Source organism: Cetorhinus maximus, chromosome 11 (assembly GCF_964194155.1).
Source record: "Cetorhinus maximus chromosome 11, sCetMax3.hap1.1, whole genome shotgun sequence".
In the NCBI taxonomy this organism is placed as follows: Eukaryota; Metazoa; Chordata; class Chondrichthyes; order Lamniformes; family Cetorhinidae; genus Cetorhinus; species Cetorhinus maximus.
Window position 1 is genome coordinate 84,269,803 of NC_135889.1, and position 21,729 is coordinate 84,291,531.

At 40.7% G+C, this 21,729-nt stretch overlaps 1 protein-coding gene across 4 annotated transcripts in view; it reads left to right on the forward strand.

Moving 5' to 3' along the window:
* tgfbr2l (transforming growth factor beta receptor-like) overlaps nt 1-10,779 on the forward strand; it is a 53,332-nt gene extending 42,553 nt beyond the window's left edge. For all 4 annotated transcript variants that reach the window (XM_078552339.1, XM_078552341.1, XM_078552342.1 and 1 more), the window contains 2 exons: nt 6,306-6,433; nt 10,445-10,779. In XM_078552339.1, coding sequence (XP_078408465.1) covers nt 6,306-6,433; nt 10,445-10,675 — 359 coding nt within the window. In that variant the 3' untranslated portion in view covers nt 10,676-10,779. The remainder of the gene's footprint in view (nt 1-6,305; nt 6,434-10,444) is intronic.
* Nucleotides 10,780-21,729: the final 10,950 nt, after the last annotated feature.

A 21,729-nucleotide genomic window follows, 5' to 3' on the forward strand; every position in this document is an offset into this window, starting at 1 on the left:
TGGGTTGACAATGTGGAACCTTCATTAGACACTGTTTTGGCAAGGCAGAGCTTTGCACGTAATGGATTTGCATTTCTTTCCTCCGAATCCCCCTATTTTACTACCATTTTCCATTCTTATCATTTCTTTTCACTATCTTAGCTATTTTCCCTATTCATTGCCTCAGCAAGATTATCTTTTATATCAGCTAATAGTTTCTTATTGTAGACCAGTTAACCCATTAACATCCTTTCTGAGATTGTGGCCAGGATTTTCTGTGCCCGCTGGTGTCGGGCGCGTTCGGTGACGTGATCGGACCAATATGGCGAGAAGGCTAAATATCGGTTTCATGACATTGTGAAATCAGTTTGCGATCATGCGCTCCACCCGCCAATGGCGGCCGCATTTCCCACCATCAGACATCGGGAAACTCATTGTAATACATCAGTATGTCATTATAAGGCCAGCCGGCTGGACTATTCCCTCCCCCCGCTTGATCGTCCGCCCGGGTCGGCAGGAAAACACACTGACGTGTTTCACAACAGCATATATAAGGCGTGCACTTGGTCGGCTGCACTTCACTCAGGACTTGAAGGTCTGTTTGCCTGCCTTGCTTCGGTCAGCACTCACAGTCATCAGTGCCAGGCTTCACAGACGGCACCACATCACTTTTAGGGGGGCTCTCACGCAGGTCTCTACCTACCAGATCAGCCATATGTGAGTGGCTTTTCAACGGCTGCAGGGCTAGGTTTTGCTCGGGGAAGGGGGAGAAATTGCCACAGGCAAGGGAAGAGGCTGCAGGGCAAGGGCTGTACTGGGGAAGGAGGGTAACTCAGGGCATGTGGGGGGGCACATGTTAATCTGTGCGTGGCCTCAAGATGGGGAGGGTTGCGGAGACAGTCTCCAGAGGAGATGAGGCCAGATGGAGATGTGAGGGTATGTGTGTGAGAGAATGGGTGGTGATGTCCCTTGAGCTGGCAATGAGTGAGATGCTGGTGAATGTGCGATGGGCTTGAGTGTGAGTTTAGAGTGATGAGATGGTTGCCATACCCTGGCTGCACGGATGAGATCATTCATCCTCTATCTGCATTGGATGGCCAACCTCTTCTGTACAGCATTGGCACTGATCACCACTGCCATCGCCTACCAAGCCGGAGCGGTAATGTAGCTGCCCGTCCTGCGGCCAGAGCGTGGTAGAGGACGTAAGAGCGGGCCTCCATGGTGTCCAAAAGGCACTCGAGGGCTGCAGTCTTCTTGCCTTGCAGGGCCATGTCTTCTTTGCTGCAGTCCTGGCTGAGCGTGGCTGGACTTTAAACATGGTGTCCGGTGTGATGAAGCAGCGAGGTGATGGCGTGGCAGGCAATTTGGAGTCTGCCTGCCATCAAAACGGCGTGTATCCTGGGAATGCATAATTAATGTGGCGGGTTTGGGATGATACGGCATGAAAAGCCACCATTGCGGCCAGCGGGTAAAATGTCATTTTACCTACCCACTGCCGGACTTAGTGAAAATCTGGGACGATTCAGTCCTATATTTCTGTTGTTTATCTTCCAACCAAAAGGAAGTCAATAGAAAGAAAAATCAAGTGAGGCATATAATGGGCTGCCGATCTGCTACCACCAATTTTCCATTTAGTTTTGTAAGTAAAAAAGACACCCCTTTGCTTCTGTACTGTAGATAAGCAACACAATTCTAACCATACTCCAGAAAAAGAGTGAAAGGATGTAATCCACAGAATAGTTGGACTCCAGAGAACATTTATTTTTGTTCTATTTGATTTATAATTCATATATCCAATCCTATCCTCATTTTCAGGCAATGTTAGCCAGTTTGTTTCTTACTTAGTAAGTGAAGGTATAATGAATAGTAATGCAAGTATTGCTATCATGGAATATTAATTTGCAACTATTTTGTATGTGCCAATCTTATTACTAGTGCAAACTAGTGCTTTTATCTCTTTAGGAGTATTGAATCCAGCTGGATCCATTGTAATGCCAAGTTATTTATACTTAAATTGCAATTGAATATGTTATATTCTAGCTCTTTAGTGACATCTTGAGGTAATGTCATGTTAGAACAACCCAATAATGCAAAGCTCTAATGTAAAATGTTCCACAATATGTATAATCATTAGTCACTATAATTTCTCACAGGGAATATTAAAATATATTTCACAAATTTTTCTTTTTATTTAAATATGCAGTTAAGCCTGAGCTCTTTGAAATATTTTGCAAATTAATTTTTTATTCTGAAATCTCATTTATACACATGAGAGAATTTTACAGGGTTTAAAATATGATTACAATGCTTAAGGATCACCATTAGATGTTTCCTGATTACTAAACATTTTATGTTGTATATTTCTTGAATGTACATGGACAAAAACACACCAAAATGTGGAAACATTGAAATTGTTCTAACATTTTACTGAATATTTTAGAAAATACTGTATCCATCAAAGGTCCAGCAGTAGTAAATTTATTACTAGATGAACAATAAATAGTATAAGAGCAATCACTTGGATAGGAGGTGGCTTCATGGATGCTCAAAGACCCTCAGGCACCTCCCCCAGGTGGATATTATTTATGCGTAAACCATGTCAAAAAGCTGTGATATCACACTCTTGCATAAAGGGTCCTCATCTAGGCTTCTCAATAAAGTTATAGCAAAAGAATATTTCAAAATGTTACAAAGATCAGTATTTCTGGCTGGATTTTGATGAGCAAGCAATGTCATTTTGGTGTGAGTCAAAATCCGTCACCTGCAATCTTATTAATGTCCTGAATAAATACATGCTAATTTCCCACTAGACAGTTTTATTTTTCTAGCAGCCTCAATCATAGCAGAATGGATCTGTTCCCTATTTGCTGCACTTCTAAGAGAGCTGACACCGATTGATCTTTGATAGTTTCAGATGTCAACCCTGTCAAGCTAACATTTTTACAAATAGCAAGCAATTTATTTTTAAAATACGGCCAGCAGTGCGAAAAAGGAAAAAAATACAAACTTTGTACTTCAAAATAAACATATTGTCATTTAATATATACAAAATTGTTGAGCAATGAAATGGGATAGTGGCCCCCTTAGCCCACCCGCATCACCTTTGCGGCCCTCAGAATGAAGTCTTCAGCCTCCGTTGCACAGTGCACCCTACTATGAAAGAAAAATAAAACTTGATTTATTCAGTGTTTCCTCAGATCCTCAGCACATCCCAAAGCATTTTACAACCAGTGGATTACTTCTGAAGTGCTAGTAGCAAAATGCAGCAATCAAAGAACAAGCTCCCACAAACAGCAAATGAAGGAATAACCAATCTGTTGACACAGGCAATGCTAAGATTGCATAGGCATTTAAAAAATGTAAAATTAATTAACATATGTAATTTTTGAGAACTGAACAGCATTTACCTATTTCAAAACACTTTTACTATTATTTAGTCATATTGTGACAGCTGCTTCCCCCCTATCTTTCATCTACACATGGACACTTCAGGTTAAGTAAAAATGTCAAATGTCAAGAGTCACATGGCATATTATGCAACTGACATTTAATGTGTGGTGTATGTTTGAATTGGGCTAAGTAATTTTCCTAATTCAGAATTTTTTTTTTATGAATGTAGTTTTTAAAATAGACAGGAAACCGTAGAAGCAGCAAAGCCAGTAGATAAAACACTTTGGGCTGAATTTTACACCCCATGGGCAGGCACACGCCCGACCCGATCAGGCGTAAAATCGCACGAGAAGACATCGGATGAGTGTCCTGATGTCATCGCACACTCGCGGGGTATTTCTCTTGGCGGACGTGCGTAAAAGTTGGAAGCGTGCCCACCGACAATTGAGCGGGCAATTAAACCCAATGGCGCAATTGTCTCCGGCTTTTCGTAGCCCATCCAACCTTACGGTTGGCAGGGGTGCGAATCGGTCAGCAGCCTTTACGTTTTTCATCAAACCCCATCCAAGGGCGGGATGAAATTTCCGCTATGAAATAAAATAAAATTAAAATCAGTGGACAGCATTTTTATCAACTATATTTTCAAGTGCCTGATTGTGATGCATGGGCATTTTTTTGCAGCTTTTTAAAACTTTACTTGATGGTTTTCAGGTCTGCAGCTCCATGAAGCAGCTCTCTGCCTCCAGGGAGCTCTCTCGCAGTGCTTGCCCACGCCCACGCCCGCGGAAACGCCATCACCCGCCCACTTCCTGCCCCCACCCCAGCAGCACTAAGCTTTTCAGCGCGCGTTTCATGCCGACTGGCTGTTCGTTGGCCAGCCAGCATGCAATTGCGGTCAGGGGTCCGTTACCCGAGCTCCCAGGCCCGCCAATCGCATGCGCCCACCAAAGGTAAAATTCAGGCCTTTGTTCTTTTCCCATTTGTACATTTGCATTTTCCAATTTTCCTGTAAACAAGAGAGAATCTAACCATCGCCCCTTGATGTTCAATGTCATTACCATTGCTGAGTCCCCCACTATCAACATCCAGAAACTGAGCTGGATTAGTCATATCATTACTGTGGCTACAAGAGCAGGTCAGATACTGGGAATTCTGCAGCGAGTAACACCTCTCCTGACTCCCCAAAGCCTGTCCACTATCTATAAGGCACAAGTCAGGAGTATGATGGAATACTTTCCACTTGCCTGGATGAGTGCAGCTCCTACAACACTCAAGAAGCTTGACACCACCCAGGCCAAAGCAGCCCATTTGATTGGCACCGCACCCACAAACATTCATTCCCTTTACCACCGATGCACAGTGGCAACAGTGTGCATCATCTACAAGATGCACTGCAGGAGCTCACTGAGGCTCCTTCGACAACACCTTCCAAAGCAGTGACATCTACCATCTAGAAGGACAAGGGCAGCAGACACATTGGAACACCACCACCTGGAAGTTCCCCTTCAAGCCATTCACCATCCTGACTTGGAAATATATTGCCGTTCCTTCACTGTCGTTGGGTGAAAATCCTGGAACTCCCTTCCTAACAGCACTGTGGGTGTACCTACATCACAGGGACTGCAGCGGTTCAAGAAGACAGCTCACCACCACTTCCTCAGGGGCAATTAAGGATGGGCAATAAATGTTGGCCTAACCAGTGACGCTCACATCCCATGAACGAATAAATTTTTTTAAAAAAACTTCTGATCACTAACCAGTAACCCCAACTAGAATGATGTGTAATAGGGCAGGCAGCATCTGTGGAGAAAGGAACAGTTAACATTTCAGATTGATGACAGACGCTACACGACCTGCTGCATATTTCCAACATTTTTTGTTTTTCAGATTTCCACCATATGCAATATTTTGCTTTTGTAGAATTATATGTACTTGGTGATATAATTTTGGAGTAAAGAAAAGGGTCTTTCACCCATTTTGTATCATTGTCTTAATTCACCCTTTTAGTCCTAATCTCTGTCCTTTCTTTATATTGAATTTAGTTTTTACTTTTCATACATTTATCCATTTCCTTTTTAAAAGCCATTATGGATTATGCTTCCAGTACTGTTTCTGTTGGGAAGACTGTGTTCCAGCTATCCTCTGTGCAAAATAGAAGTAAATTCTCCAGTTCTTCATTTAATGTTATGTCCCCTGGTTATCGACTCACCAACCAATGGAAGTAGTTTTTCCTGATTTACTGATGAACACTGCAGGAGTGAGGGCAGGACAGAATTGCGATGTGATGGCCTCACAGTTCAGTAGCTTACCAACACTTATTGTGCATGCTCACACAAGAAGACTCAGCACTTGGGTGAAGCAAATGTGAGTACTTCAGGGGAGGAGGGGTTAAGGAAGGTAGTCAAAGGGGGAATTGAGTGAGGGGGAAAAGGAAACTGCTCAGGAGAGTCAAATGCTCTTGATTTATTTTTGTTTTTAAATAATGTATTGAAAGGGACATTGGGTGAATTTCCAGAATCAGCACTTGTGAGATAAGCTAGGAGCTAGGAATGAAAATCAGGTAGGTTCTGAAGCAAGTAGACACTCCATTCATCCAGTTTATTTCCTTAATCCAGTTTCCTTTTCCTTATTGGAGATAGTGAAAATAAAAGCCATGATGTCTTCCAACCAGTTAAACTTACTCAGCTGCTTAGTCCAAAGAAGACTATTATTTTAATAATAATATTTTAACATTTACACTATTCACTACATTTGGTAATATTGACTGCAACAACTGCATTGATATGGCACTCCTCATTGTAAAAGGGTGTCTTGGTGCTGTACAAGAAACCATGTTTTTTCCTAAAATATAGCAACATCTGGTGCTTTTGAATATTGCTGTGTTTGAATGAAACTGACATACATTCAGAAATAATGCCTTTTTAATTTTCTTACAGAGGTAAAAAGTTATGAATCACCTTTTGGTTCAAAGGTCCGTGAGCATGCATGTGTTGAAAGCATGAGGGACATTGTACTACGGGACAGAGGTCGCCCTGAAATTCCCAGCAACTGGCTGGTGCATAAAGTAGGTGAAGTACAAGAAAGAATCGAGTGTTGACTCTGCCAATACAAGCTTTCTTTGTAAGACAAAATAGTATTTTGGGGATTTGACAACTACACAAGGAGCAACCGCCATCATTTTATGCACTTTTGAGAGTTGGTGCCATTTTCTGTGTATCAAGGAAAGGGTAATATTAAATGTATGCTGTAGGATCAGCATGCTTTTTGTTAGCATTGACATTTTTACTACTGAGTTAACTCATTAATTTTATTGCTTGTTCAGAAAAAATATGATAATCCCATACCACTTTTCAAATATGTTAATCATTCTCCATGAAAATCAGTATTTTTGGCCAGGCTTTGAAAGTCTAGGATCTTCTGAAGAGTAAAGTCCTAATTGATGGCCATTTATTGCACAGTTCATTGCATGATATTACTCAGTTTAAGAGCGCTTTCTTGTGGTTATAAGGCATACTGGAGACCAGTGTTTGGACCTGCTCTGCATCACAGTCTGCAAAGTATAACTGGGTAAATTGATCTAACACAAATAAGAGGATCATTTTCAAGGAACCAAAACCAGGGCAATTGAAATACAGAGAATGACATTGAGACATAGAAGGGGTGATTATCCAGGGTGATTACCCCAATGTCCATGGCATCATCTTCATCTCTGAGTCAGAGGCACTCCAGAGACTTGAGCTTAGAAATGCAACTGTGCTAGTTTTTCAGCCACTAACCTGCCCCATAAACCTCCAACATGGTGAGCAGGAATGGTACGTTATGAGCTAGAAGTGCACCACCTGCCATATTGGTGTAGGAAAAAGAAATTGGCATCAAGGGTGGGGCCCATGCCAGAAACAGGTCCTTTGAGCATGCAGATAAGGAGCCTAATGCCTGTTTCAAGTCTTCACTGCAATATTGGTTTGTTCAGAGGCAGTCAGCATCAGCATCTGATGCACTCAGGATAACCAAGTCTGCAAGCTGCTGAACAGGCTCTCTTAAAAGTTATTGCATATTAGGCCCCGACAAACAAGGTTATTTTTCTTAAATATACTTACATGAATGTGGAGAATGAAGAAGCAGGAGTGCTCTTCCTGATTCCACTGTATAAGTGCACAGGCCTTATTTTCTTGTCCTCTTTCCTTCCTTACCTTTGTTACTATTGGTTTAGAAGTGGCTGTTCTGAGCTTTCAGAATTCTCCTCCAGTTATTCCAAGTTTTGTTCTATTCTTCTTCCTGCACTCAACATCCTTTGTCCCAACAGCAAGGTATCCTGTGATCTTAATGGCTTCTAGAAATGTAGAATGATGTTTCACAGAAGGCAGCATTCAGCCCATTATTCCTGTGCTGGTTTCTTGGGACAGCTATCCAATTAACCCCAGTCTGCTGCCCTTTTTCATAGCGCTGTAATTTTCTTTCTGCTTTCAAGTATTTATTCAATCCTTTCTTTCGACGTTGAGTGGAATTTTATGCCAGCGGGGTTTTATGGTCCTGCCGAAGTCAATGGACCTTTGAACGTCTCGCCACATTTTAAGGCCTTGGCTGCACCCCTGCCACTTTGGGGCCAAAAGATTCTGCCCAAAATTATTGAATCTGCTTCCATCACCCTTTCAGACAGTGCATTTCAGATCACAACTTGCTGTATAAAAGAATGCTTCCTTTTATCGTATCTGGTTCTTTTGCCAATCAACTTAAATCTGAGTTCTCTCCATTTGTCCCAGTAGCACCCTACAATTTTTTTGCTTTATTTTTATCCCTACCAGTTTCTTTTACTTTGTGTTGATTTATATCTATTCTTCCCTTTCTTTTTTGACTATACTTCAGGGGGAGGCAGTGGCATAGTGGTATTGTCATTGGACTGGTAATCCAGAGACCCAGGGTAATGCTGGGTCCCACCATGGCAGATGGTGGAATTTCAATTCAATAATAAAAATCTGGAATTAAAAGTCTAATGATGACCATGTCGATTGTTGTAAAAAACCCATCTAGTTCATTAATGTCCTTTAGGGAAGGATATCTGCTGTCTTTACCTGATCTGACCTACATGTGACTCCAGACCCACAGCAATGTGGTTGACTCTTAAAAATGCCCTCTGAACAAGGGCAATTAGGGATGTGCAATAAATGCTGGCCTAGCCAGCAACACCTACATCCCACGAACAAATAAACATAAACAAAATATTATAGGCATGGAAACCATGCTGATAGAACTTAGCCTGCTCCAAAAGCATGTAAATTATTTTTTCTGCCTGGGCAGTTTTTTGTAGCAACTGAACTCATATGCAATGGATGGGAGTTCATCTTAACCTTAATACTGTATGTAATTGTATGTTGTGAACCTAATAGTTTTCCCATTTCAAACTGTTGCAACCATGGTGTTATATGTGGCCCCAAGATGATCTTCTGACCACCTATCTATGCCATCACTAAAACTGTCTACTTCCATTGCCCAACTCTGCCCGTGCATCAACTCATCTGCAAGGAAACCCTCATCCAGGTGTTTTTAACTTCTAGACTTCATTATTCCAAGGCACTCCTTGGTGATCTCCCACATTCTACCAATGATAAGCTTCAAGTCACCCAAAACTCTGCTGCTAAGTCCTAACTTGCACCAAATTTCACCCATCATCCCTGTGCTGACTATAGCTACAATGGCTCCCCGTTAAGCAGTGCATTCATTTTAAAATTCTCATCCTTGTTTTAATTTCCTTCTATGGCTTCACCCATCCCTGTCTCTGTGGTCTCCTCCAGCTGTACAATGCTTTGAGATACCTGTGCTTCTCTAATTCTTTCTACTTGAGCAACCCCAATTTTAATTGCCCCATCATTGGCAGCTGTGCCTTCAGCTGCTAAGACCTTGAGCTGCGGAATTCCCTCCCTAAACCTCTCTGCTTCTCTATCTTCTTTCCTCCTCTAAGACACTCCTAAAAAACCTACCCCTCTGACCTTTTTGTCACCTGCCCATAAATCTGCTCATATGAAATTGGTGTCAAATTTTGCTTATTAACTTATTAATTGTGAGGTAGCTTGAGATGTCTTATTGTATTAATGTTGCAATAAAAATATAAACTGTTATTATTGTTATTGTTGATGTTTAGCAGTGAGTGAAATGCTATAAGAATCTCCAATACTAGGCCTATGCTGCAGTGTATGAGTTAGGATCCACTGTGATAATGTTTGTTTTTTGCATTTCTCTGTCTTTTTTTAGTATCAGAGAGGTGAGGCTCCACTTCAAAAAAAATAGGTTCTTATAGGAAGTGACTACATCACATTATAATTATTACAATCATCTTCTCCATTGTAACTGAGGGTGCCTGGTTTTCTAGTTTGCTGGGTTGGGAGAGGTGCAGTTCCCTTTGTGTTTAGAACAATACCCTGCAGAAAAAGGAGGCTGAAAAGACTGGTGCCCTTGGGACTGTAAAACATAAATAAAATTTAGTATATCTACTGGAGGTAAATCTTTCTTTAGACATTATTCAGAGAAAGTGTCCCTTCACACATTTCCCCCCCTTCTCTAAGACCCTTCTTGCTTTTAACTTTTAAACTGTTTGGGTCCGGACATAGTGACATTCATGGGAAGGTTCTTACATCCAAGTTGGCTTTCTGAGCCCAATAGCAGAATCATAAGTCCACATTTTTATTGGTCCCCTGATTTCACTGTAAAGTTAAGGAAGCTTATTTTAACAATATTAAAATGTAGGAAGTTGGCTTTAACCTACTAGGATCTGAATGATAGAAATCTTTTAAAATAGTCTATTATATGGTAATTATTTGGGGTATTTCCGTAAATCATGCAAGCAAAATATTTTGACTTTGTTTAATCATAGACTGAATAGTTATTTGTCTAATTAATGTCTAATTATTGTAGCATGATCTATGAATATGGCTTTCCAATATAAAGTTAATAAGAGTGTGTTGGAATTGATGCAAGTATGGTCTCAATTAAAGCCTAGTAGTATGAACTGTGAGTGAATATATGTCTATTGTTTTTCTTACATTGTGGCAACTACCATGCATTTTTATTGTTCCTTGTACAGGGCATGCACTTCCTGTGTGACACTATCATAGAATGTTGGGACCATGATCCTGAGGCACGTTTAACAGCACATTGTGTGGCTGAGAGGGTCAATATGATGGTACAAATGAACTGTGAAGATTTCCTCAATAACAATACAAGCAATGAAGCGAGCAAGGAAGAAGGTTCTAATCCCTCAGATCTCGGGAGCCCTGTTGAACATAAAAATATTGAACTAGTCGTGGATCTGTGAACAAATTCAAGCAGCAAGAGAAGCATAAATTTTAGTCTCTTTGTACATGAAAAATCACATATGGCTGAATTCCAAAAATAAAAAGAAGATGTCATATGAATAAAGCTGCATTGATATGGTGCATTATTAATAACTTTATTTGGTGAGGACAACATGGTATCCAGTGGACTCTAGATAAGTGCACATCTTATCTAGGCAGAATTCCAGAGAGTGCATAGATCTGCAGAACACAAAATTGGTAATATACAGAGTTCTTAATTCAGTCATAATACTTAAAAATGTGCTATGACATTTCCTGTCTGGATTGTAAAAATGATCCTGATATGGCAAAATTGCTGGAGATAATGACTATGACAGTACAGAATATCAGTCATCTTTTTCACAGGACAGGTTCCCCGAAAAACATTACATTACACTTTGTACATAGAGGGTTTCAACTTAGATTTAGTTGCAGTAACAGCCATTAAATGGAACCAGGCATAAATATTGTAAGTGGCTTCTTTAGAAATATTAAATATTCACTGGAAGTCATTTTCTAAGTATAAAATTAATTGGCAAGCCAGTTACACTGGTTGGGTAATTAATTTATTTATAATGGACTTAGATCATTCATACGCAAGCAGTAGGATAGTATTTTGAACTCAGCTCTTGCACATGGCAAGGCTAATGGTAAAGATGATCAAGTGGACTCCTAGCTGCCAATTTACTATTGCTCATTCTGCGCCATCACTCAAGACAATTTCACCCCCAGTGTTCTTTGTTAGCAGCTACTAATAATGAAATAACATGCAAAACTTGTATGTTTTATATAAGGTCTTATATAAAATCTCAGTGATGAGAGCTTTAAAAAATAAGGGTTTATCATTGAGTTGTAACCTTAATGCATCTCAGTATGGAGCTAAGGCGTTAGAATAACTTAATACAAAAATGGAAGCAGAAGTTGTAATATTCTGAAGCAATAACTTAAATTTGATGATAGAATATTTTATCCTATTTTTTGGGACCAGAACTTTCTCACTAAGATTAGTTACTATTGGTTACTAGTATTAGGTGAAAATCACGATACTTTGTATTATATCAAATTTATATATGTCTGTTCATGTCAGCAGAGAAAAAATTTGGAGAAACTTTAAGGACTAAAATCCAACAAATCCCCAGGACCTGATGGTCTACGCACTAATGATCTAAGTGACTGTAGAGACAGTGGATGCACTGGTGATGATTTTCCAAAATTCCTTAGATTCTAGAATGGTCCCAGCAGATTCAAAGTTAGAAAGCCTAACATCGCTATTCAAAGGAAAGAGGGAGGGAGAAAAAAAGCAGGTACAGGCCAGTTAGCCTGAAATCAGTTGCCAGGAAAATGCTGGAATCAATAATTAAGGCAGTCTTAACAATGCACTCATAAAATCATAGGCCGGGATTTCCCGGATCCGTTGTGACTTTCGGCGGGACTGGACAATTCTGGCTGCAAGTAGGACCGGAAAATCCCGCTCATAGTATGATCAGACTGAGTTAACATGGTTTTATGATAGGGGAATCATATTTGACAAATTTATGGACAGAATTTTTCATCCCACGCGTCCGACCCAAACAGGAGTGAAATAGTGTGTGATGACGTCGGGTGAGTGTCCTGACGTCATCACACACTCTCGCGATCTTTCAGTCGGCAGTGTCATCAGCGCACTTCTGACAATTAAGAGGCCTTTTAGGGCCCTTAAACAAGTAATTACTTTGTATTTCTCGTTGCACGCTCAACTGTTTGGTTGGCGGGTGGGCAAATAGGACAGGCAGCTTTTGCATTTTTGACAAAACCTCATCCACGGGCGGGATGAATTTTCCAACGGTTACTTAAAAAACAATTTAAAAATTTTATCATTTTTAACATGTCTCTCTTCATGTGACTGAGTCACATGTGGGGACATGTTTATATCACTTGTAAAATGTTTATTTTTCATTTTATAAGCCTTCAGCTCCCTGAGGCAGCTTTGTGCCTTCAGGGAGCTTTCAATGCACCCTTTCAATGCCGTGAATACGCAGACTTCAGCGCTCTTGCTTCTCCCACCTCCCCACCCCGGCAGCATTGAGGCTCTTAGCACAAGTTTCACTCTAGCTGGCCATTAATTGGCCAGCCAGCGTGAAATCATGGTCAGAGCCCGATTGTGGGCAGTGGTCCATCTCGCGGCCGTTCCTGGACCCCACCTGCCACACCTGCCCAACGAGGGGAAAATCCTGCCCTATTTGTTTTTTGTGTATGCAACTAGTAGGGTAGATAAAGGGGAGCCAGTAGATGTAGTATACTCAGATTTCCAAATGACATTCAATAAGGTGTCATACAAAAGGTTAATATGGAAGATGGAGTTGTGGATTATATGTTAGCATGGAAGGAGGAATGGTTAACAGATGCAGAGAGTAAGGATAAATTGGCCATATCAAGTTAGCAGGCTGTAACTAGTGGAGTGCCACTAAGCTGTGGCCTCAGCTATTTACAATCCATACTTATGACTTGGGTGAAGAGACTGTGAGTAATGTATCCAAGTTTTCTGACAATACGAAGCCTGGTGGGAATGTAAGCTGTGAGGAGGACAAAAAGAGCCTGCAAAGCAATAAAAACAAGTTAAATGAGTGGGCAATAAGGTAGCAGATGGAGTATAATGTGGGGAAATTTGAGGTTATTCATTTTGATAGAAAGGCGCATAGTGTGTAGGTACAGCAAGCAATTAGGAAGACAAATTGAATATTGGCCATTATTGCAAAGGGATTGGAATACAAGAATATGGATGTCTTGCTACAGTTGTGTAGGGCTTTGGTGAGATCATACCTGGAGTCGTGTGCACGGTTTTGCTCTCCATATCTAAGATATATTTGCCTTGCAGCCTGTACAGCAAAGGTTTACTAGATTGGTTTCTGGGATGAGAGGATTGCCCTGTAATGAGAGGATGAGTAAATTGGGCCTATACTCTCTGGAGTTTAGAACAGGTGATTTCATTGACGTCTACAAGATTCTGAAGGGGTTTGACACGGTAGACACTGAACAGTTGTTCCTTATGGGAATCTAGCTCATGGGGGCACAGTCTCAAGTTAAGGGGGCAATCATTTAGGACTGAGATGAGGTGAAATTTCTTCACTCAAGAGTTGTGAATCATTGAAACTGTCTATCCCAGAGGTTATGGATGCTCCATTATTGAATATATTTAAGACTGAGATATACAGATTTTCAGTCTCTTAGGAAATCAAGGGATAAGGGGAGCAATCAGGTTTGAGGAGTTAAGGCAGAAGATCAGCATCTGCCATGATCGTATTGAACAGTGGAGCAGGCTCAAGGAATCTTAGGGTCTACTGCTGCTATTATTTCTTAAGTTTACATGAATTCGATATGTTGAGATTCAGATCATACAGGTAGTCAGGATCCACTTTCACATAAAATTTAAAAAACTTAAAATTAATTTTTCATTATTTGATTAATGTAGAGATGACCCTCCAATACCTTACCCAGACGGACATTTTCCTTGTGTGTGTCTGAATGGCATGTGCTGCCAAGTTATCTCACCAGTCAGAGTTGAATCTCATCCTTCCCTCATTCATAGTCCATACACATTAACCTCACCGCAAGTCATGGGACTGCAACCAGGAGAGGGAACCTTCCTGATTCCACAGCCAGTGAGACTAACTACAGCTTCCAGAGCTGACACCAATAATTCAAAGAAAAGTGTTCGTTAAGCTGTCACATGCATATAACTGAAAAAGGTTAATTATTTTGAATGTGCAGACATGGATTTGGCCCCCTGGAGTGGAGATCAAGAGGTTGTTAAGTGTTCTCTGCACAGTTGCTTCTCCATTAAAACATATTTTTCTATATTTAGGTCATGGATTCCCTACATTCATTCCCTGTGGGAGTGACTCTGTGCCAGGACCATGTAGTTTTTCCTATAATTTGTGCATTTGCCAATTTTGTTTCAATCACGAGTCTTAGTTCAACATTCATCTAAAATATAATAGGTTGCTCAGAGAGTCATAAATTGGTGGAGCTCCAATGACATAGGACCAATTAATACAGCTAAAAGCTGAAATTGGATGAAAACTTTTGGGCCTTCTCCAACTATATCCCCTGGATTCCTGATCTACGGGCACCCAGTGTGGAGGGGGATAGGGAGGAGCACCTCCTCGTGAGCCTGCTCCTGGGCCAGGCCAAGTTGGCCATTCACAGGTCAACACAGCGGGCAATCGAGGGGGTCACCCAGTCCGACAGTCTGCCCCTCTTCTGTAGCTACGTTCGTGGCCTGGTGTCCACCAGCACCGTCGAGGCCTTCCATGCTTGGTGGGCACCGCGGGGACTGGGTTTTTTTTAATCAACACCTTTAATCACATTTTGATTTAATGTTTTTAAGTTTCCTTTAAATTTTGTCTTTTGTTTTTGCAGTTTCCCTTTAAGGGTCTGCCTTTTACTTTGTCCCTGTTTTTGTTAATTTAGTTTATTTGTTTGTAACAAAAGAGTTACACCCCCTGGGTGCATTGGTTGTAATCTTCCAAAATTCCCTAGAATCTGGAAAGGTCCCAGTGGTTTGGAATTTCACAAATATAATGCTCCTATTCAAGAAAGGAGGGAGACAGAAAGCAGAACCTATATAGGCCAGTTAGCCATTATCATTAGGAAAATGCTGGAATTTAGGACATGAATGCAGGACATTTAGAAAATCATAATACAAACCAGAAGAGTCAACATGGTTTTATGAAAGGGAAATTGTGTTAACAAATTTATTAGAGTTCCTTGAGGATGTAACAAGCAGGATGGGATAAAAGGAGAACCAGTAGGCATACTTGGATTTGCAAAAGGCAGTTGATCAGATGCCATATGAAAGTTTACTGCACAAGATAATAGTTCATAGTGTTGGGGGTAATGTATTAGCATGGATATAGGATTGGCTAACAGGAAACAGACAGCTGAGATAAATGGGTCATTTTCAGGTTGGCAAACTGGAACTAGTGGGGTGCTGCAGGGATCAGTGTTGAGGCCTAAGCTATTTATAATCTATAGCAATGACTTGGATGAAGGGACCGACTGTATTGTAGTCAAATGTGTTGATGATACAAAGATAGATGGGAAAGCAAGTTGTGAGGAGGACGCAAAGAGTTAGCAAAGGGATATAGATAGGATAAGTAAATGGGCAAAAAATTGGCAGATGAAGCATATTGTGGGAAAATGTGAGGCTGCCCATTTTGGCAGGAAGAACAAAAAAAGATTATTATTTAAATGGAGACTGCAGAATGCTACAGTACAGAGGGATCTAGGTGTCCAGTACATGAATCACAAAAAGTTAGCATGCAGGTGCAGTAAGTAATTAAGAAGGCTATGGCCTTTATTGTAAGGGGATTGTAGCATAAAAGTAGAGAAGTCTTGATACAACTGTACACAGTGTTGGTGAGACAACACCTAGAGTACTGACTACAGTTTTGGTCTCCTTATTTATGTCTTATGAGGAAAGGTTGAGCAGGTTAGGGTTATGCTTATTATAGTTTAGAAGAATAAGGGGTGAACTTATTGATACATATAAGATTCTGAGAGGGCTTGACAGCTAGGGTAGATGCTGAGAGGTTGTTTCCCCTCATGGGGGAAAATAGAATAAGGCGGCAATTTCAGAATAGGGGGTCTTCATTTAAGATGCAGATGAGGAAAATTTCTTCTCAGAGGGCTGTTAATCTTTGGAATTCTCAACCCAGAGAGCAGTGGAGGCTGGGTCATTGAATTTATTCAAGGTTGAGTTAGATAGGTTTTTGATCTACAAGGGAGTCAAAGGTTATGTGGGACAAACAGGAAAGTGAAATTGAGGGCATGATCAGATTATCCATGATTTTATTCAGTGGTGGAACAGGCTCGAGGGGCTGAATGGCCTACTCCTGCTTCTATTTCTTATGTACTCACTCAATTAATAAATGCACTGTGTAATGTACTACTGAACTATACAAACCATGGAGTTTCCGAATTCAATTCATAATTCCTGCTTAGTTAATTGCTGCCAGCTGTGTTGGTCCTGGGAGTCCTATAAATTGACTCCAGGATTGTAGGGGAGGGGTAAAGGGGAATTGGCCAGAGATGTATGATACCTGGTTACAGGATACCTACAAAATACTTAAAGGGATAGGCAGGGTAGGTGCAGGTAAGGTGTTTCCCCTGGCTGGGGAGTCTAGAACCAGGGGACATAATTTCAAATAAGGGGGGAAGCCACGTAGGACTGAGATGAGAATTTTTTTTACTCAGAGGGTTGTGAATCTTTGGATTCTCTACCCCAGAGGGCTGTGGAAGCTCAGTCATTGAGTATGTTTAAACTAGAGATTGACAGGTTTCTAAATACAAATGACTTCTAGGGAAATGGGGAAAGTTTGGGAAAAAGGCATCGAAGTGGGTGATCAGCCATGATCGTATTGAATGGCAGAGTATGCTCGACGGGCTGAATGGCCTACTCCTGTTCCTATGTTATTAATTTTCATCACTATCCTGTCAAGCCTACTGGAAAGTGTGGATGTTGGGTAAAGACAGAATTGGTTCAGGTATAATGTTTTCCCTCTGTAATGAATAGTTTGCCCACAATGGCCACTAAAGTGAGATACTGGAGAATTACAGGTGTTTGTAGAGCCACACCTCAGTATGAGTCATTGTTTTCAGAAGAAAATAAGAACTAAGGGAATGTCCCTCTAGTTACTGTTGTTTTTAAATGTAATTGTTTTGTTCAAGATTTTTATCCCAAAGCTGTTCTGAAACTACAAACTTCTGTCTTAGAAAAACCTTAAAAATGTTCTTGCAAGTAGGTACCAGCTGTTATGGAGATCTTTATTTTTCCACAGGCAAGTTCAGCTTCAGGAACATGCAGTCTGTACATTCATGCTGTTCTCCACCTTTCACCCTCGAGTCTGACTCAATGATTTGTAGGAGCTTAGGGGCAAAGGGCAGAACTCAGGAGGGGGAGTACACAGATTGCACATTCCTCAAATTAGTACCTCATACAGCAATCTGAATAACTTCGGAACAAATCGTATTTGGAAGGAAATAAAATTTTAATAGACTAACTTAAATGCCTATCTACATGTCACAAAATAATTACAGGGTAACTGGAGCACTGCTGTGTTCAGTTTTAAATAATACCTTGCTCTTCTAGCTGTAGCTGATGGTGGTGGAATTGAAGGCTTACATGATGAGTAGAAGGATGTTGCAGTCCAGCAACAGGGGTTCTAAAGCATAACCAGTTTATAACAGAAGTCTGAGGCAATTTTTTTTGCATTTGGTTCCCTATTCAAATGGAGGATATTTTTTAAAACAACTTTGCTTAATTAAGTTAGAAAGCACCAGCTGGTACCAAAAAACAAATAAGGTCGGATTATATCATGTGGCAATTGCTAGAATTCTACAATTATTTTTGCTACTAATAGTATCATTATAGTATATATACTGCATTATAAAAGTAATTATGGATAGCTAAGGAATGGTTAAGTTTATAATTTAGTTAAATGGTCTGGCCACTACAGCATGGAAGAACAGCTCAAGTAGTTTATCTAAATCCTAGGATCAAACTACAGGATTTGTTCAATCTGTACTGGCTCTTTCTTTTCTAATTTATACTGTGGTGTAAAAAAAATGAAAACAAAATTGTAATGATTAAAAGCAGTGTTCAAATGACTTTGAGGCTCAGAGGCATTAGTGTATCATTACTACTGTTACGTGATTCACTGGAAAGTATAAAGGTCATTTAGGCCATAGTATTATATGCATTGTGTTTTATCTCTTGATGTTTTACTAGCCACTAACACAATTAAAGGATTCAAAATTAAATTATAAACCATGAGAATCAGGCTTGTATGCCTCGCTGTTATCTGAATCCTGAGATTTATGTTACTCCATCTGTTTCATATTATACAATGATGTAATGGAAAGTCAAAACTAACTGTTTCTTTGAACTGTATGAACTATTCCTTTGTGAAATTCACATCATATGAGTTTTACTGGCTTTACAATGAAACATATGTGATTGAAATGGAAAGTTTTTCAATGCATTGGTGGGTTATTCTCATTTGTGTGTGTACTCTTTAAACTTTCTTGACTTTTAATTGCTGTTAATATTTTAATGCAATAAATACATTTTAGCATGTTGCTACATTATATTTGATTAACAGACAAGTTTAGTTCTTATTGGTGCTTTAAGGAAAACCAATTAATATTGCTAAACCATTAAAACCATGTGGTTTGGGGAGTGTCAGCTTCTGGAATTTGTATCCATATTTTACCCGCAGCAGGAGTGCTCCCAAGTACAAATGCTGATGTGGAGGAAATTAGTTTTGGACCTTGTTTATCTGATTCCTTATATTTCCTGAAATGTATTATGCATATTCAGTCATATAGGAATTATGGCAGCTGATTGAGAGAGTTCCCAAGGAAATGACAGGCAATTAGGTTTTAGAGGAACAAAAAATGTTTAGGAAGAAGAACGTCATGCCTGTGTTATCGTATGTCTCTCATACTGAAATATCAAAAATCTAAGCAAAGGATGCACATGATTTATTGCTGAAGGGGAATAAATACAAACTTGTGAACTTCTATGAGGCACTTAAGAAAGGGGACGACTTTCCAGAGCCCAAACATCTTCTCATTTTATCTTTGTTAAAAGACAGTTCATGATGTTGGTTTTATGTATAAATTAATAATGACTCTTTGGTAAAAAAAACAGGATTTTACCACATCAACATTTGTGCTGGGGAGGCCTTGTGCCATGGGTAAAAAATAATGATATAGATTCCAGAAGCTGACACTCCCAAAGCCATATATCTAGCCAGATTTCTGATGGCAGTACATTATGCACTGGAAATTGTGCTCTTAAAATCTAGACACTCCCTTGCTTGTATATGATTGACAATATACAATAGATTACATGAACTATTTCTGCACTTAGTGTTGTTCCTCCACTTTCTGATACACAGTACTGCTGCAAGCCATATTCAGTACGAAGTTAAACAGAGCTTGCAACTTTAACCTAAACAAATGTTCATGGTGGATACCTCAAGATAACATAATTTTGCTTTTTGAATCTATGTCTACTGTAAACTTGAAGCTCTTCCCGTATTTAACCCATCCATTTTGGATACCAATAAAAAATTTGCTGAAAACCTTTGCAAAACTACTGCAAATTATACAAATCACAGGCACTGAGCCATTTAACTTTTCAAATTTGTACACTTTGAATAATTTCACAAAACAAAAAGTTAAATTTGTATTATATCACATTTTTTTAAATGATCAATTTTAAATTTCTATAGCTAAACAGATCAATGGAAAGAAGTAACATGTCTGAATTAGGATTGAGAGACAATCACCACTACCTCTCCACAACAAAGTGCTACATAGAGGTGTCAGCAAAAAAACAAGGATGCTGAACCAAAGAAGGAGTTATTTGAAGACAACCAAAAGCCTGGTCAAAGAAGTAGATTTTAAACAGTGTCTTCAAGAAGGACAGGGGAGTGGAGAGGCTTGGGGAGGGAATTTAATGCATGGTTAAAGGAATGACCAGGAAGGGTGGACTGATGGGAGAGGGGATGCAAAAGAGGCCAGACTCATGTGAACAGGGAGATTGGGGAGGGAAGGTTGGAAGATGTTAGAGATGGGAAAATACAATGCCATAAAGGTATTTAAACACAGAGGGTGGAATTTTACATTTTTGAAGCCAAGTGCAGTGGCGGGCAGGTTATGTGGCATGTTTTCCGCTGGTGGGAGATCGCACCCCATTCCGCATTCGGAAACTCATTAATTATGCACAGGCGAGTATCTCTCTGAATCACACGGTGGGTCAGGAACTGACTCAGCCTCCCTGCCATTACCTAGCGGGGTTGAAGGTCCAGGCGTCATATTTAAGTGCCTCCCGAGCGCACACATTTCACTCTGTCCAGCCCAGCTGTCTCCAGGAGACCCACAGAGATGGCTGCAAACCAGAAGGCGGCTGCACCCCGCTTCTGCCAAGACGCCCTCCAGGCCTTAATCAGAGGAGTCGGGCAACATAGGGGTGTCCTTTACTCCAGGGACGGCTCCAAGAAGCAAAGCCTCATCTCTCCAACCTAGGAGGCCAATGCAGAGCAGGTCAGTGTGGCTGACCACCATACCTGGAACATGGTCCAGTGCTGGAAGAGGATGAATGATCTAATCCGCTCCACCAGGATAAGTCAACCTTCAACTCCCTCCAATATAAAACTCTCATCATAACATCATGTGGCTATTCCCTTCAGGGATTTGACACAACCAATAGTGGGGGATACATATCACCACTGATTGTCTCATGTATATTTTCATATCACCACTTCATTTATCATGTTGCTCACACTCCATCCTCAGCCCCTTCTGGGGAGGGTTCACCACACACACAGAGGCATGCATGTTTTCCAACCTCTGCTCTATTCCTTCTCATCACATTCCTTTCTTTTATCCTCATGCAGGCCAAGTTAGCCCACTACAGATGGGAAAGATCCTAGACCGGATGAGGGATGGCCAACATCATACCCCTCATCAAATTGGAGGAGGATGGTGATGAGCTGGCTGGGGAGGGCATGGTTTGCTCATGTGGGGAAGGGGAAATCGGCTTATCCCAGCAACCTAGTATGGATGACACCTCCATGAGTTCATCACATCCTGACATGCACAGTGCTGGAGGAATACGGCCATCTCCCGTTACCTCCACTTTAATTGCCACCAGATTCCAGGAGGAGTAAAGTGACACAGGCATGTCTTCCTCAATGACATCATCCATCTGAAGCTGAACCTTATCTCCCTCTTCAGGTTCCTGGCCCTCCTGCTCTTCATCCTCTGAGGAGCACTCATCCTCCTTCATTTCTCCCTCTGGCAAGGGATAAGTCCTTTGCAGTGCCAGGTTGTGAAGGGCGCAACACTCAGCAATGATGCAGGAAACTTTACCTGGATTGTGCTGCAGAGACCAACCTGAGTGGTCTAGACACTGGAAGCACATCTTCAGGATGCCAATGGTCTGCTCGATTAGGGACCATATGGAGCAATTAGCTGCATTGTACCT